The sequence below is a fragment of the Nanorana parkeri genome, unplaced genomic scaffold (assembly GCF_000935625.1).
Source record: "Nanorana parkeri isolate BGI_ZX_2015 unplaced genomic scaffold, ASM93562v1 scaffold425, whole genome shotgun sequence".
NCBI lineage: Eukaryota > Metazoa > Chordata > Amphibia > Anura > Dicroglossidae > Nanorana > Nanorana parkeri.
In genome coordinates, this window is record NW_017306693.1 from 372360 (window position 1) to 387212 (window position 14853).

The 14853-nt window shown below is 42.3% G+C and overlaps 1 protein-coding gene across 1 annotated transcript in view; it reads right to left on the minus strand.

Moving 5' to 3' along the window:
• Positions 1-6533: 6533 nt before the first annotated feature.
• Positions 6534-14853, minus strand: part of TAF1B (TATA-box binding protein associated factor, RNA polymerase I subunit B) — a 109796-nt gene continuing 101476 nt past the window's right edge. Inside the window, exon 18 of the mRNA XM_018559989.1 lies at positions 6534-6723. Within this exon, the coding sequence (XP_018415491.1) occupies positions 6534-6723 (190 nt within the window). The remainder of the gene's footprint in view (positions 6724-14853) is intronic.

The window sequence follows — 14853 nt, forward strand, 5'->3', positions numbered from 1 at the left end:
TAGCTCACAGACTATGTACATTGAATCGTTGTGAAATTCTGCACGGGAGATAGGATCTAAAGACACCTAAGTAGGTATTGAGTAATAGGCAAATTAGTTTGCTTTGGAGTTGATCTTCTAATAATCCGTCTTCTTCTTCTGACAATATCTACTTCTATATATAATAAAATGGCTGCATGGAATGTGCAAGATAAAGGGGCACATCAATGAATTTATGTGGTCTGCCTACAAATGTTTTGATTGTCCTCCACCTAAACCAGTTCTTCACCATGGCTCCAAACATCTGGATTTTAGAGACTTGGTCATCCAATGTGATAAACATTACTTGAATGTCTGAAGACAAGCGGTGCCAGATAACTTGACCGGTATGTTTACCCCTGGATCGTTAGATGATCTAATGTGCAATTGGCACCAACAGACCAGCCCAGACTTGTCAAATTGAAGCAATCACACAGGTTGGAAAACCATGTCCATGCTAATATTTCCACCTGAATAAGCCATCAATAGAGATGTCCACATAATACCAATCCAGCCCCTCTGTAGGCTACACCTGAACGGTGCCATGGAGGGACTAATGCTGTTCATCTGACTGTCCCAAACTGCTGGATCCTATCTGATCTGTGCACTACTCTGTGCCCCAAATTGTCAGATTGTTGATTGTGCAGAGAATATCTATATTGTGCAAGTCTTTATGGGTATGGTCTACTGAAACCAACATAGATGGTTGTAACTTGTAGATAATTGCTTAAATGGAAAATGTAATGTTTGGGTTTACACAAAATTCCCCCAGTCCCCTTCTCTAGGTTTCTGCACACTTATGTCCCATAGACGTGAATGAGACGTTACTGCAGTATGAGTATGTCCCATTCCAGCCTATGGGTTGTGTTAGTGTGCAGGCTTGGTCACCCGGCCCTAGACTTTTACCGGCTAAGCTACAGGCCGCATGGCTAAGGAGGGTAAACAAAGATCTAACTGGAGATCAGAAAAGCAGAGTCCACCCCACACATCTCCCAAGCCAGAGTGATACAGGCTTGGCAAGCGATGGTACCCCAAACATACTTATGCATTTCTACAAAGGGGACCAGTGACAACTGGGAGATAAGACAGCAGAGTGGGGCATTTTTGGCCATTTAGTATAACAATCACTAATTTTATGCCCGCTTGCGGTCACATTTGTATAGTTACAATTGCCTGTTTGTTGCCCCATATAGTTACAATTGCCACTGCTGCCCACATATAGCACTGTTTGTTCACTTATCTTTACATTCTAACAGTTGGCTCATGGTTGCCTGTTTATTTGATACAATTGCCCATTTGGGACCCATGTTTTATCAGGATAGCCATATTTTGCCCGAGGACCACATTTAGTCCTCAGTGGGCCTGTCTCTATCAAAACCTGCCACTGTTATCCTTCTGTTTCACCTTCAGTTTTATATAGCATGCCATTATGATTTTCATGTTTTGCTGAGGCGCACTACGTGTGCCGCTATTAAAGCCTTGCACTTTATTCAGCACAGAGATCTTCCCCGTTCTTCACCAAAGCGCATGCTTAGCTATTAAAGTTGAACTATGAGGAGTGATTTTCACTCAACCTCATAGTTGAAGCCGACGTGTGACAATGAAACTGTCACACGTCGGTTCAATAGATCGGGAAGTGAGAGAACACATACCGTCGCTTGCTCACTTCTCGATCATGTCCCTGCAGAGAGCCGTGACTGTCACTCACGGCTCCAAATCTGGATGCGTTTCTGCAAATGCGTGTATGCACATTTTTAATGCAGTCTAGTGATATTATTTGCTCCCAATTGGTTTTGCTTGGATTTTAGGCCCGTTGCAGTGTGTTCTGGTGCATTTACATGTGTTTTTGGTGCGTTTCAGAGGGAAAAAAATGGAGCATGCTGGACTTTTTTTTTTTTAACACTCTGGAACTGAAAGCAATAGTGTGAACTAGCCTCATTTTTACCATTGGAATTAATGTGCATGTGTTTTTGGTCCGGATAAAAAAAACGTTCTGGTATGGAGATGGAGAGAACAAGCCCTTAATACTAGGGATGTACCGATATCGATATTAGTATCAGTGCTGATGCCGAGTATTTGGGTGAGTACTCGTACTCGCCCAAATGCTTCGATGTCTAGCCCAATACTTCCGGTATCAGGAAGCCGGGCAGCGCGTCATTACACACTGCCCAGCTTCCTGATTGGCATGGAGCTGGCTTCCCGGCCAATCATAAAGCTCCCTGATTGGCCGGAAGCTAGCCAATCAGGAAGCCAGGCGCCATGTAATGACATGGCAGCCGGCTTTCTGATTGGTTGTGAAGAGGCTTCATGCTCCCTCGTCACCTCGCGAGTCATTACACGCCGCCTGGCTTCCTGAATGTTACTTCCGGTACTCGGTATTGGCGAGTACCCTCGCCGCTCCGATCCTCCAGCGCTGACTGGCGGAACGGACTGGGGAGGGGCGGTTATAGCGGGCCCTGCCTCTACATAAGCAGAGCCAGCTGTCACTCACGCAGCTGGGTGGATCTCGACAGTAATGTCGGGATCCGTCCCGACGGCAGCTCGCTATATACTGAGCTTTGGGTCACGGGAGGTTTATGTCCTACTGTGACCCTTAGGAGAACTATGGGGAAAAACACTTACCCCATAGTTCTCCTTTAAACCTTCAATTGTTTTATTTTTTTACAAAGATGATTATATGTGAAACATACAGAAAAAGAAAGTCTTCAATGTCTCCATTTTTTCTGCTCATTATTAGTATTCATTTGTTTTTATGAATACTACTGAAAAGAATTGTGATGAGGAGGAACGTGAGAGTGTGTAAAAAAAACAAAAACTAAAAATATTCCACCCCGGATGTCAAACTATGCTAGGTACACCTCTGGTCGGATGTGTCACCTTCAATGTCTAAGATAGAACTTTGATTTCTTTTTTAATTTTATTTATTTATCTTGTATATTTGTTGCTGTACAGGTGGAATGTTTTCTCACGACTGTTGCTACAGCCTATAAAAAAAAACTACCTCTGATGGGCGTACCTGACACAAGTACGTGTTCATTCCTAGTATTCTGATAATGCAAGCTAATATTAAAAAACAAAACAAAAAAACATTGAGAATAATTAAGGGTGGGAACTCCAAGTCCTGCTGCACTGCATTAAACAAATCTACCTGCTTAACCCCTTGGGGACCATTTTGCTGCCAAGGCCTATTTGTTTTTTTGTACACATTATAATCCACATTTTAGGCCCAGAAATTACTTCAAACCCCCAAGCATAGATTTTCTGAAAGCCAAGGCCCTGTAGAATAAAATGGTGGCAGTTGCAAATGTTTATGTTGCACGATATTAGCGCAACTCTTTTTCAAACCAAACAATTTTGTGAAAAATGCACTTAAAGTGACATTAAACCCTCAGATCTTTTAACATAAACCAATACTGTAATGTGTGCCTTACTGTAATCCATGGTAGTTTCCCTTCTCTTTGCTGCTCTTCCTTTTTAAATCCTCATGGTCTTCTCATGCTTGGGGAGAACTTCCCTTTGCAGCTGGGTGCCTCTTCCTGTAGTGCTGGCTCAGGTTATGAACCTGCACACAGACACCATGTATCCATTCCAGAGACAAGGCAGTCTGCTGCAAAACAGAAGTTCTGCCCAGCATGAGAACAGATACAGATTTAAAAGGAAGAGCAGCAAAGAGAAGGGAAACTACCATGGATTACAGTAAGGAGCACATTATAGTATTGTTTTATGTTAAAAAATCTGAGGGTTTAATGTCACTTTAAGTTAAATTTAGTGCCCCAAAACACAATAAAATAACCATTTTTTCATAAAATATAAAAGATGAGGTTACAATGAGTAAATAAATACCCAACATGCCCAGGTTAAAAATTGTGTGCATCTGTGAAATGGCGACAGAATTCAGTACCCCCAAAAAGTCCAAAAGATGACGCTTTAAGAGCCCCTACAGGTCATCAGCTTAGGGATACACGTAAATATTGGCCCTAGAATTAGGCATGCGCGGGATAGCATCCAGCATGCGTAGCGTGATTGTCGTTTTCATATGTAGATGCACCCACCACATGTTTACGTGAACATGCGCACGCTTGCGGGGGACCTAAAAAAATGTTTTCAATTATTTTATTTAATATTATTCAAAATTGTTTTTTTTTTTTTTGTCCCCTGGAGGGATTCGTACACCAAATTGGCTATACACAGAGCATTATTTACCGCTAGGCAACTAGTGGCAAGGAAATGGATATCCACCATCCCTCCCTCATCATCCAAATGCAGCTCTGCATTAGATAAAATTGTAATGTTTGAACGCATTACCTATCAATATAGAGGGATTGGTGAAGATACATTTTTTTTTTTTACTGTGGTCTAGATGGCTACACTATCATACACATTAAAGGTTCTCTAGAATTTCTTATTATTATTTAGACATATGAGTGTCATGTATGTGAGCTCTAGATATAATTTGACCTAAATGAGTTAGCTCCCTGGATACTGTTTTATTGATATGAGCATATGGTGGATGCGGTTTTTTTTGTGTTATCGGTTTTGGTTGTTTCTTATATATTTGTGCTATATTCGCTGTCATATATTTTTCTTTTATATTGTCTGTTTTAAGAAAAAAACTTAAATAAAAATGATCTGATTGAAGATTGTTTTTTTTTAACTTTAATTGCTATCACATAGGGGGGCTTACAAGCCTCCCATGTGATAGCAGATTGGTGGTGACAGGTACTCTTTAAGGTGATACTGGGAGTCCAAAGACCCCTAGTGTCACCTTTGCACTTTAAATAAGCTATTGAAATGCAAATCGCACATCAGTAGCTTATTGCTTGGCTTCAGGAGCCGAGCAATATTACAGCTCAGGGACCGGAAGTCGCTCCTGGTCCCATAGAGCGTGGAGGAGATCAGTGAACGGACTTTCGCGCCGTTCTCCTCCCCAGCTTCCCGCCGACACCGAATATGCCGGTCCCAGGCCCACAAGAGGGGCAGCGGAGCCCGGGAAACATGGCAGCAGCCGGCTTTACAATTGTAAACAGAGTCCCGGCGGCTTGAGTCTGTTTAACCCCTTCGTGACTGACTACGTACAGTGTACGTCGCCAGCATCGGGGCTGTTTAAACAGTATGCGCATTTTTAATGCATTCTAGTGCTTTTATTTGCTCCCAATTGGTTTTGCTTGGATTTTAGGCACGTTGCAGTGTGTTCTGGTGCATTTACATGTGTTTTTGGTGCGTTCCAGGGGAAAACAAAATGCAGCATGCTGGACTTTTTTAAATTTTCTTAACACTCTGGAACTAAAAGCAATAGTGTGAGCTAGCCTCATTTTTACCATTGTAATTAATGTGCATGTGTTTTTGGTCCGGATAAAAAAAACATTCTGGTCTGGAGATGGAGCGAACAAGCCCTTAATACTAGGGATGTACCGATACCGATATTAGTATCAGTGCTGATGCCGAGTATTTGGGTGAGTACTCGTACTCGGCCAAATGCTCCGATGCCTATGCCGATTGTCCGGTATCAGGAAGCTGGGCAGCGCGTCATTACACACTGCCCAGCTTCCTGATTGGCATGGAGCCGGCTTCCCGGCCAATCAGGAAGCAAGGCAGCGTGTAATGACGCACTGCACGGCTTTCTGATTGGTCGGAAACTGGTAAATTAGGAAGCCAGGCACCGGCTTTCTGATTGTGGCTTCATGCTCCCTCGTCACTTAATGACGAGGGAGCATGGAGCCGGCTTCCCGGCCAATCAGGAAGCCGGGCAGCGCGTAATGACATGCTGCCCGGCTTCCTGATTGGCCAGAAAGCTGGCTCCCTTCTTTCTCGTCACCTAGTGACGAGAAGCATGGGGCTGGCTTCCGTGCTAATCGGGAAGCCGGGTGGCGAGTCATTACACGCCGTCTGGCTTCCTAAATGGGACTTCCGGTACTCAGTATAGGCGAGTACCAAAAATAAATAAAAAATATCAGTACTCGATACCGAAATACCGGTATTGGTGCATCCCTACTTAAAACTATTGCACAGGGGATTACAAGAAGCTAATACTGAGGCAAATACATGTACTTACACTAGCTGCATTGATAAATACATTGCTTTCTATTGAATACATTAATTGGCATTTTATTTTCTATCTGCCCGAAGTTCTGTTTTAAATGCCCAGCACTGAATATGCCTTTCAAATACCTGAATCCTGAATTACTTACCATCTGTTTTTTTATTTGCCAATACTATAAAACGTACATTGGAATTAACTTTAGCAAATGCAAGTACCTGCTCAGCATCTCTGAAGTAACTCTAGTAACCCTAGGTGTACACATTATTATAATACAGGATTTATATAGCCTCAGCGCTTTACAATATGCGCATTGCTGTAGAACGCTGCATAGCATTATATTCTCCAGTGATTATTGTACTGTGTAGGGCAAAGTCGGCTACGGTATAAGATTCTCCTTCTTCTGCAACAATGAACAAATCACAGCCAGCGTTTTACATTAATAGTATTGTATACACGAGATTCTAAAATGTCATGTCTAAGACTTTCTGGCTCTTTTCTTTGCCTTTGGGTTGTCGAACTCTTCGAATAGTTTCTCCTCCACCAAGCACACCTCCTGATGGATGATGGCTATTTCCACTCCCAGCACAAGGGAGAAGAGGGACAGGACAAAATCATAGCTTCCAGGGAATTTCGTTTTGTCGTATACTTTCCAGTGTGTGCAGAATCTGCCATAAAGAAAGAAAAATGTGAACAATCAGCAACGCAAGTCAATGAGCAAATGATACAGGAACCCTATAGTATCCCTTCACAAGGACCAGAGCAGCACTATGCAGGAACCCTAGTATCCCTTCACAAGGACCAGAGCAGCACTATACAGGAACCCTATAGCATCCCTTCACAAGGACCAGAGCAGCACTATACAGGAACCCTATAGCATCCCTTCACAAGGACCAGAGCAGCACTATACAGGAACCCTATAGCATCCCTTCACAAGGACCAGAGCAGCACTATACAGGAGCCCTATAGTATCCCTTCACAAGGACCAGAACAGCACTATACAGGAACCCTATAGTATCCCTTCACAAGGACCAGAACAGCACTATACAGGAACCCTATAGTATCCCTTCACAAGAGCCAGAGCAGCACTATACAGGAACCCTATAGTATCCCTTCACAAGGGCCAGAGCAGCACTATACAGGAACCCTATAGTATCCCTTCACAAGGGCCAGAGCAGCACTATACAGGAACCCTATAGTATCCCTTCACAAGGACCAGAGCAGCACTATACAGGAACCCTATAGTATCCCTTCACAAGGGCCAGAGCAGTACTATACAGCAAACCTATAGTATCCCTTCACAAGGACAGTTACTGGCGCCGGCTGTGAGAATACAATAGCTGGCAGGGAGATTCCTCCATCCATGCTGTTTAGTGTGGATGGATAGGAGAATCGAGTGATTCCTCTGGTTCAGCACAGTGTTCAGTTCAGCCAAGCCCAAACCTTTCTGGCATGGCCAAGCTTTAGGTACTGCATTAAGCATTTCCTGGCCCCATCTGCCTTAAAGTAGTTCTAAAGGCTAGGTGTTTTTTACCTTAATGCATTCTCTGCATTAAGGTAAACGCCCAGTACCTTTGCATGCCCCGTTCTCTTATATTTCGTCACCCCTCGCCAGGCCCACGAAGATATCTGCTGTTCCCCAAATTTCCTGGTTGTGGGCGCTCCCATGATGGAGGATACAATCTCACGTTTAGTTTACTAGTTTGTATTGAGTTTGTAGTCCATCACAGGAGTGAGCTTGGAGCGGTGACTACTTTACAACACACACAGGGACCATGGGGAACAAAAGTAGCCCCCCTCCAGAAGGAAGGACAGTGTCAGTACCAATTCAGCGATGATTTGAGGATCTACAGCCGAGTGATCCACAAATAAGATACATTTTATTAAGAGTTAAGCTACTTGAATGTATTTCTAAGATTTTAACTCCAGAGTTTAGTGTCACTTTAACCCTTGCATTGTGGGAGAAAGCCCCATTCCATTCCCATTGTTTTTGATTTGCCCGGAATTCTTCTTTAACACCTTTCCTCATTAGGTCTCATGCACTGGGGCGTATTAAAATACTCCTGTCTACGCCATTACCTGCATTTACCCATGCATGGCATTTTGAGGCATGTTTATGTGTGTAACGCATTCTGTTGGCTAGCATATTCATTTATTCTAGCCAGTAGATTGCATTCCCATGCATACACACACGTTTACATGCATCTACACATATGTGCCTAAGGCCTCATGCATACTGTATGCAATCCCAGAATGCATCATTCCTAATAGAAATATTATTTATGTGCGTATCCGCATAAAATACGCAGAAATACGGAGCCCAGACGCATCTTGGGTCCGTTTTTTTGGCGCATCTTTACGCATTGCAAATATACAGCTCCAAACGCAGCTATGTGTATGGAGCCATTTATGTGCATATGGGGAAATACGCTGCACGCATCTATACGCAGCATATTGTATGGCAGTGTGAATGAGGCTAAATTATGCCAATAAGCTCTTCTCAGAAGACAGGCTTGGGGCATTTTTCTTGCTTGCTGGAAGCAATGCATGATGGGATGAGTAGGCTTGAGAAATTTAGACTGCATCACATCAAGCAGCAGGAAAAGAGAGGCAAAGCACACTGGGAATCCTGGAAGTTGATGAAAGTGATAGGCAGACAGTAGGGAGCACTCACTACATAAAAGGGATTGGTTTCATTATCAGAAACAACTCTCTTATGTATTCCTATTACAATGCTGATGTTATAACAGGAGAGTGTTTGCTGGGACTTTACATCTCCTTTAAACTGTCACCAAATTGTATGAAAATTGAGCTCATGTGTGGGCAACCTTACAGCCAATCAGAATTCTTCTTTCAGTCATTTGAACATCCTCTGCCATCTAAATGCTTGTTGTTGGCTCCTGCCCTTCTACTTCACTCTGCATTGAATTATAAAACAAGCCCGTCTTCCTATATAAAGGTTTACAATTAAGATGTACGAGGGAACAGAGATTTCTAGCAAATTCTGAAATATTGAACTGAAATTTCCTTTAATATCAGCATGCAAAACTCAAACCCAACTAGAAAACTAACCAAATGGCATCTTAGAGGAACGTACAGTAAGTCCTTTTCATAATAATGCGATATCATAAAATATAAACTTTACATTCCACTCACGGTACACTTTCCAGGAATTTACTCCTGATGTTAAGGTTCCTTGGCAGGAATTAAGTGCACTAATCACCCAGGCACAGTATCTTAAAACTGGTTTTGTCTGCAGTATTTGCCTATTACTACACCTGTTAAGCACAGCACGGTAATACATGTTTAGAACTAGGACTAAGGCATAATGTATATCAAGAATATCCAGTTTTCTCCAGAGAACATTTTATTGGTGTGATTGTTCATTGAAAGTCAGCCATGTGTAGAGAGCTGTCAGGGTATTCACCATACAACGTCCTTAACTGAAAACTTGTGAATGTCTTATTTCCTTTTCTGACTCACATTTCTATGTGGGGAATTTTACTTTTCGCTCAATTACAATAGCGTTTCCTTCTTAGGGCTAGGTTGACAACTAACCATTGAGGTGCGTTGCGGTAACACCTACGCGCGCTATCACCATGAATGGGATGACTCCTCAACTGCCAAGAAACCAGACCTGCACCTTGTATGGCACTTTGATGCACATTACTGCACCATGCTGTGGTGCAGGGCACTTGGGTCAGCAAGGTGCATTGGGGTGCCATTCAGAATTAATTGCACCACTGCAATGAGTGAGCAGTAATACACACTGGAACACACGCATTCCCGCAACACAATAATGTAAACAAGGTCTACATAGAAACTTGACTTTAGAGCAAAGGAATAGGCTTATTTGCATGTCAACATCACTGGCCGCACTTTCCTCATTACCTGCCACTCTGTACAAATTCCTGTTGATTCTGGGTATGCCCCAATTGACAATGCTGGTGCTTGGCTGCTCAGGCATCAATCCCTGTCCTTTAGGTAGAAGAGAGTCCCCTGCCCTGTGTAACCTTGCACGTAGCTTCATCTCTTTGCATCCAGCAGCCGAACACAGTGGCAGGGAAGTGAACTACGGATGCGTTGCTCATGGGGCTACCATTAGGACCTGTGTCAATGGGTGTTGGGCTTGTGCCGAAGACATCAGTTTTACATCAGATTAAGATGCTCATTCTGAGATCAGACAGAGCACTGTCTTCTTAAAACAGAAGGTACTTTAAGGTTTTTTTCATGGTCTTTCAATTATTTTTTTGAGTTACATGTGAGCTTCATAGAAAAAAATGAGGTTATCAATGTTTGTCAGTAAATGTTTTAAGGGCCTTGTTTCATGTATAGTTTGTAATTATATTTGTGCATGAGGGGGTGTCTATATTTCTCATCACGTATTCAGGGTCTGATCACCTGCCTTGTCATCCTACACATATGTTCTACTCTAACACGCCTTCTCCCAATACAAATCTAAGAGTGGACCAAGTCTTTCGAAACAAAGCATTCCCTGTGTGGCAGATATCTGAACAGCTGCGAGGAAAAGGTGGCAGAGTGTTTTCTCATTCTAGTGACTAATCTACAAAGCACAGTATTTAATCCAATAACAAAATAAAGAGTGCATGCATGTTAAAAAAATTAAAAAAAACATTTTTTTAAATGTTAGTTTTGGATAGTGTGGAGAATAATATATATATATATATATACAATATATACATACATACATATATATACATACATATATATACATACATACATATATATACATACATACATATATATATATATATACATACATACATACACCCATCACACTCCTGACTGAATAATACCCTTAGAGTCGGGTGACTGCAAATGCCTCTGCAATTCAAGATAAGTGTATGTATAAAGTCTTTCGCACTCCAATAGAATTTCAAGTCAAAAACGGTTTATTGACTCGATTGCTATCACATCATATAGCGATATGATGTGATAGCAAACGAGTCAATAAACCGTTTTTGACTTGAAATGTTATTGGAGTGCGAGTGACTTTATACATACCTTTAGAAAATAATAGGAAATACAAAAATGTAGAGTTATCATCAGAACAGGAGGTGAAGGAAATCCTGCAATGGAGATGCATGTTCCTGTGACGATGGTCTAGGACGGTAATTCTGTTCACTTTGGAAAGATTTCGTGTTGAATCTCCAGGACAGGACGTAATGGTCAAATCAGCAGTACGAAATAAGCCAAAAGGGTCTCCACCACATTCCTGGGACATATAGGGTGTAGATTTAAGGCAACTAGGCTGTTCACTTTGCAAGGGAATTTGCACTTAGCAGGGGAAGTTTGCCCTTGGTGTAGTGAATGAGGGGAAGCTCTGCTGACTTCCATCACCCAATCATGTTCAAAAATGCTGTTTGTTTTATTTTCCTTGCACATGATTGGGTATAGTTTACAAAGTGAAGTTTCACCACATTCACTAAACTAAGGAAAACTTCCCTTGTAAAGTCCAAATTCTCTTGCAAAGTGAACAGCCAATTTGCGTTTAGTAAATCAACCCCATTGTATTGCCTTAAATATCACCAGGTTGTAATATTCTTGCAGGGACAGCTGCTAGGAGCTCAGTTACTACCAACATAGGCATGCCACCGGAACTACATCTACGAAGAGCCCTCTCCCAATACAAAGTTTGTGGACAGGCTCTTGGGAGTCCCCAGCACTATTTTTTTGCTGGGGAACAAATCAACATATACACTGAAGTGGGACATGGAGGGGTAGGGATAGGCAGAGTTCTATAGTCCAGCCGGCACATCTATAAATGCTGGTTGGGATCTCAAGTGTATATAAAGCACTGTGCTGTCAGCCCAAACAGGAAATTAAGGAGCACACTAAAAATACCTGTTGATCTGACAGAAATGCAAAGGGATATTTGTATTATAAATTTACGCAATGGACCAAATCAGATAAATAATGTACATTCCCTGAATAGCAGTATGTATACTGCTATTCAGGGAATGCACATTACTTATTTGATTTGGTCCATGCTTTTTCAAACATACAGAGGAAATTTCCACCTGACGATTTATTCAGAATCTCATAAATTTGGAGCCGACCTGTCAACCACTCATGGTTAACTTTTCATTTGTTCATTGTTTACTGTTTTATGTTGACCCCCTTTCCCTCATATGCCATGATTGCCCAACCTTTTAACGATTAAAGATCTGCATATTATATGGAAACAATGCCAGGGATGTTGTCTGAATTACTTTTCTTTGTCAAACATTTAATAAAAAAAAAATCCCCTTTTTTGGGTATGTACATACCATATGTACATACCCAAAAAAGGGGAATTATTCTTAAAGTGTTATTAAACCCTCATTTGTTTTTGCATATATCTACTGCTAGCAAGCAGTAGATATATGCAAAACGATTTAAAAAAAAAAACTTTTTCAAAAGGGTTAATACTTACCTGTGTCTCCACCACGTGCTCCGTCCGAACAACTGAAAATTTCTTGGATCTTTGGGCGGGCGCATGAGCAGTTCAGATGTTCGGCCGGGAGACGAGGAGAGACACAAGGTAAGTCTATGGAGCAGCGTGCACCCGCACAGACTCTGTGGGACATGAGCGAAGAGGAAGACAGAGGAGTCAACGCTGGATCGCAGATCCGCACCAGCGCTGGAGGGACAGCTGAAAAGGACAGGAAAGAAGATGATCAGATTAAGAGACATTATTTAAGGTAAATCCTTGCATTAGCACGGGGGGAGGGGGATGACTTTTGCCCTTAATGTCACTTTAAATGCACAGCTGCAATTGGTTGGGGGGTATTCTCACTGGATTTCGAGTGTCCAGGTGGAAGGTCAACTAACCACATATTATAGTGAGAATTGAGGTTGCTTTTGTAAGTTTAATATGATGGGTTTTTTTTTTTTTTAAACGTTTGTCGATTTTTCAGCTTTTGCAATTTCTTTTCGCTGGGTTTTCAATTCTCTATAAATAAAAGCAAAACTAACCCCCAACATCTGTTGTACAAAAGGAAGAATAATGCATTCACCTTCTCTCCATAAACATGACCATCCTGGAAAAAGAAAAAGATCAATATATCTAAAACCTGAATCATACTCTGACCACAATGTTGGGGTGGGAGGGCATGACATGAAATGCTGACGGTGCACATCTCAACATAGGTACGTAAATGGAGACCTAGTGAGGCTGCCAAGGGTGGGTGTGGAGCAAGCACAAGACTTGATTCTTCTAGGCATTAGCTTTCACCAACTGCTCGAAGGTTCCTGCTCACGCGGAAGAATTTACCTCTACAACAATGCAGCTGTAACAGAACACTGTGTTTACATTTCTCCAACCACCGCTGTCACGGTAGATTGTAATGACACACACACACACACACACACAAAACAAGGGTGCACAGCAGAAAAGAAAAAGCCAAGAACTGAGAAAGTCTGCAGAATTTCAAGCCATCTGGGAATGAGCTGGTAGTTACCAAGGCACCAGGTCATGACTAATGTGACATCTTAAACACGGTTTCGGTTACCTTGCAATTTTATAGGAAGGTTTGTATTATATCAGCACTCTACACACCCATCCAGAAAATAAGATTGCATCTTTATGTGTTTGTATTTTGTACAAATATTTTTCTGCCATTATGAACTTAAAAAGTTAATCATTAAAAGGCATAGATACACAATACTTGCGAGTAAGATCTGACTAGTGTAAATCCTACCAATGTTTCCAAAGCTTTTTTTCTATGTATTATTTTTAATATGCAAGTACATGGGGGCGGTCATAGATTCCTGTTAGATATGCCGACTAGGTTTCCTGCTTATTAAAAAGACCTGATGATGTCTCTAAAGATTTAGAACCTGAAATGCCCCGCTATAGAAGAGTGTGTACTACCCTCTCCTCTGTTCCAGCCCTAGAATCTCCAAAAGCCTTATCTGGTGCTTTCCTCCCTGGAATCAGCAGTGGTGTAGGGGTGTAGGGGTATGGGAAGGAATGACGGCAAAGGGTGGGGGACACAAGAATCTGACACTCCCGGAAGTGTTGAATGCTAAAGATGCTTTCCAAAGCTTTGGAATGGAGGAGAGGTAGGAGAAGCAGCCTGCCGGAGAAGGAGGTTAGTATACGCAGTCTTCTATTGTAATGGAAGTATAGGAAACCTTTGAGTGTTTCTTTAATATGGCACATTGACTGAGATTTGTTTCTCTCTTTTAAAGTGACACTAAACTCAGGAGTTAAATCTTAAAAATGCATTAAAATACCTTAAGAGTACTATGGGGTAACCTTTTTATCCCATAGTTCTCTTAAGGGTCATGGGAGGACATATACTAATAGCCTCCCGTGACCCAAAACTTAGTATATAGCGGGCCATTGCCCGCTATATAATGAGAGCACCGCAGTAAGTACGGATCCTGACAATACTGTTGAGATCCACCCAGCTGTGTGAGTGACAGCTGGCTCTGCCTATTTAGAGGAAGAGTTAACTATGCCTGCCCCCTCCCCCATCCATCCAGTCAGCGCTGGGGGATCTGAGGGGGGGGGGATCCCTGTGGGGAGCGGTGACTTACAGACACGGCTCTCTGCAGGGAGATGATTGGGAAGTGAGCGAGCGGCGGTATGTTCTCGCTCACTTCCCGATCAATAGAGCCGACCTGTGACAGTTTCAATGTCACACATAGGCTCTAACTATGGGGATGAGTGTAATTCTCTATAAAATTTAAATTATTTTGGGCAAAAGGAAACATTTCTTGCAGTGGCGGAACTACCACCATAGCGACCGATGCGGTCGCTATGGAGCCCGCGGCACTGGGGGGGCCCG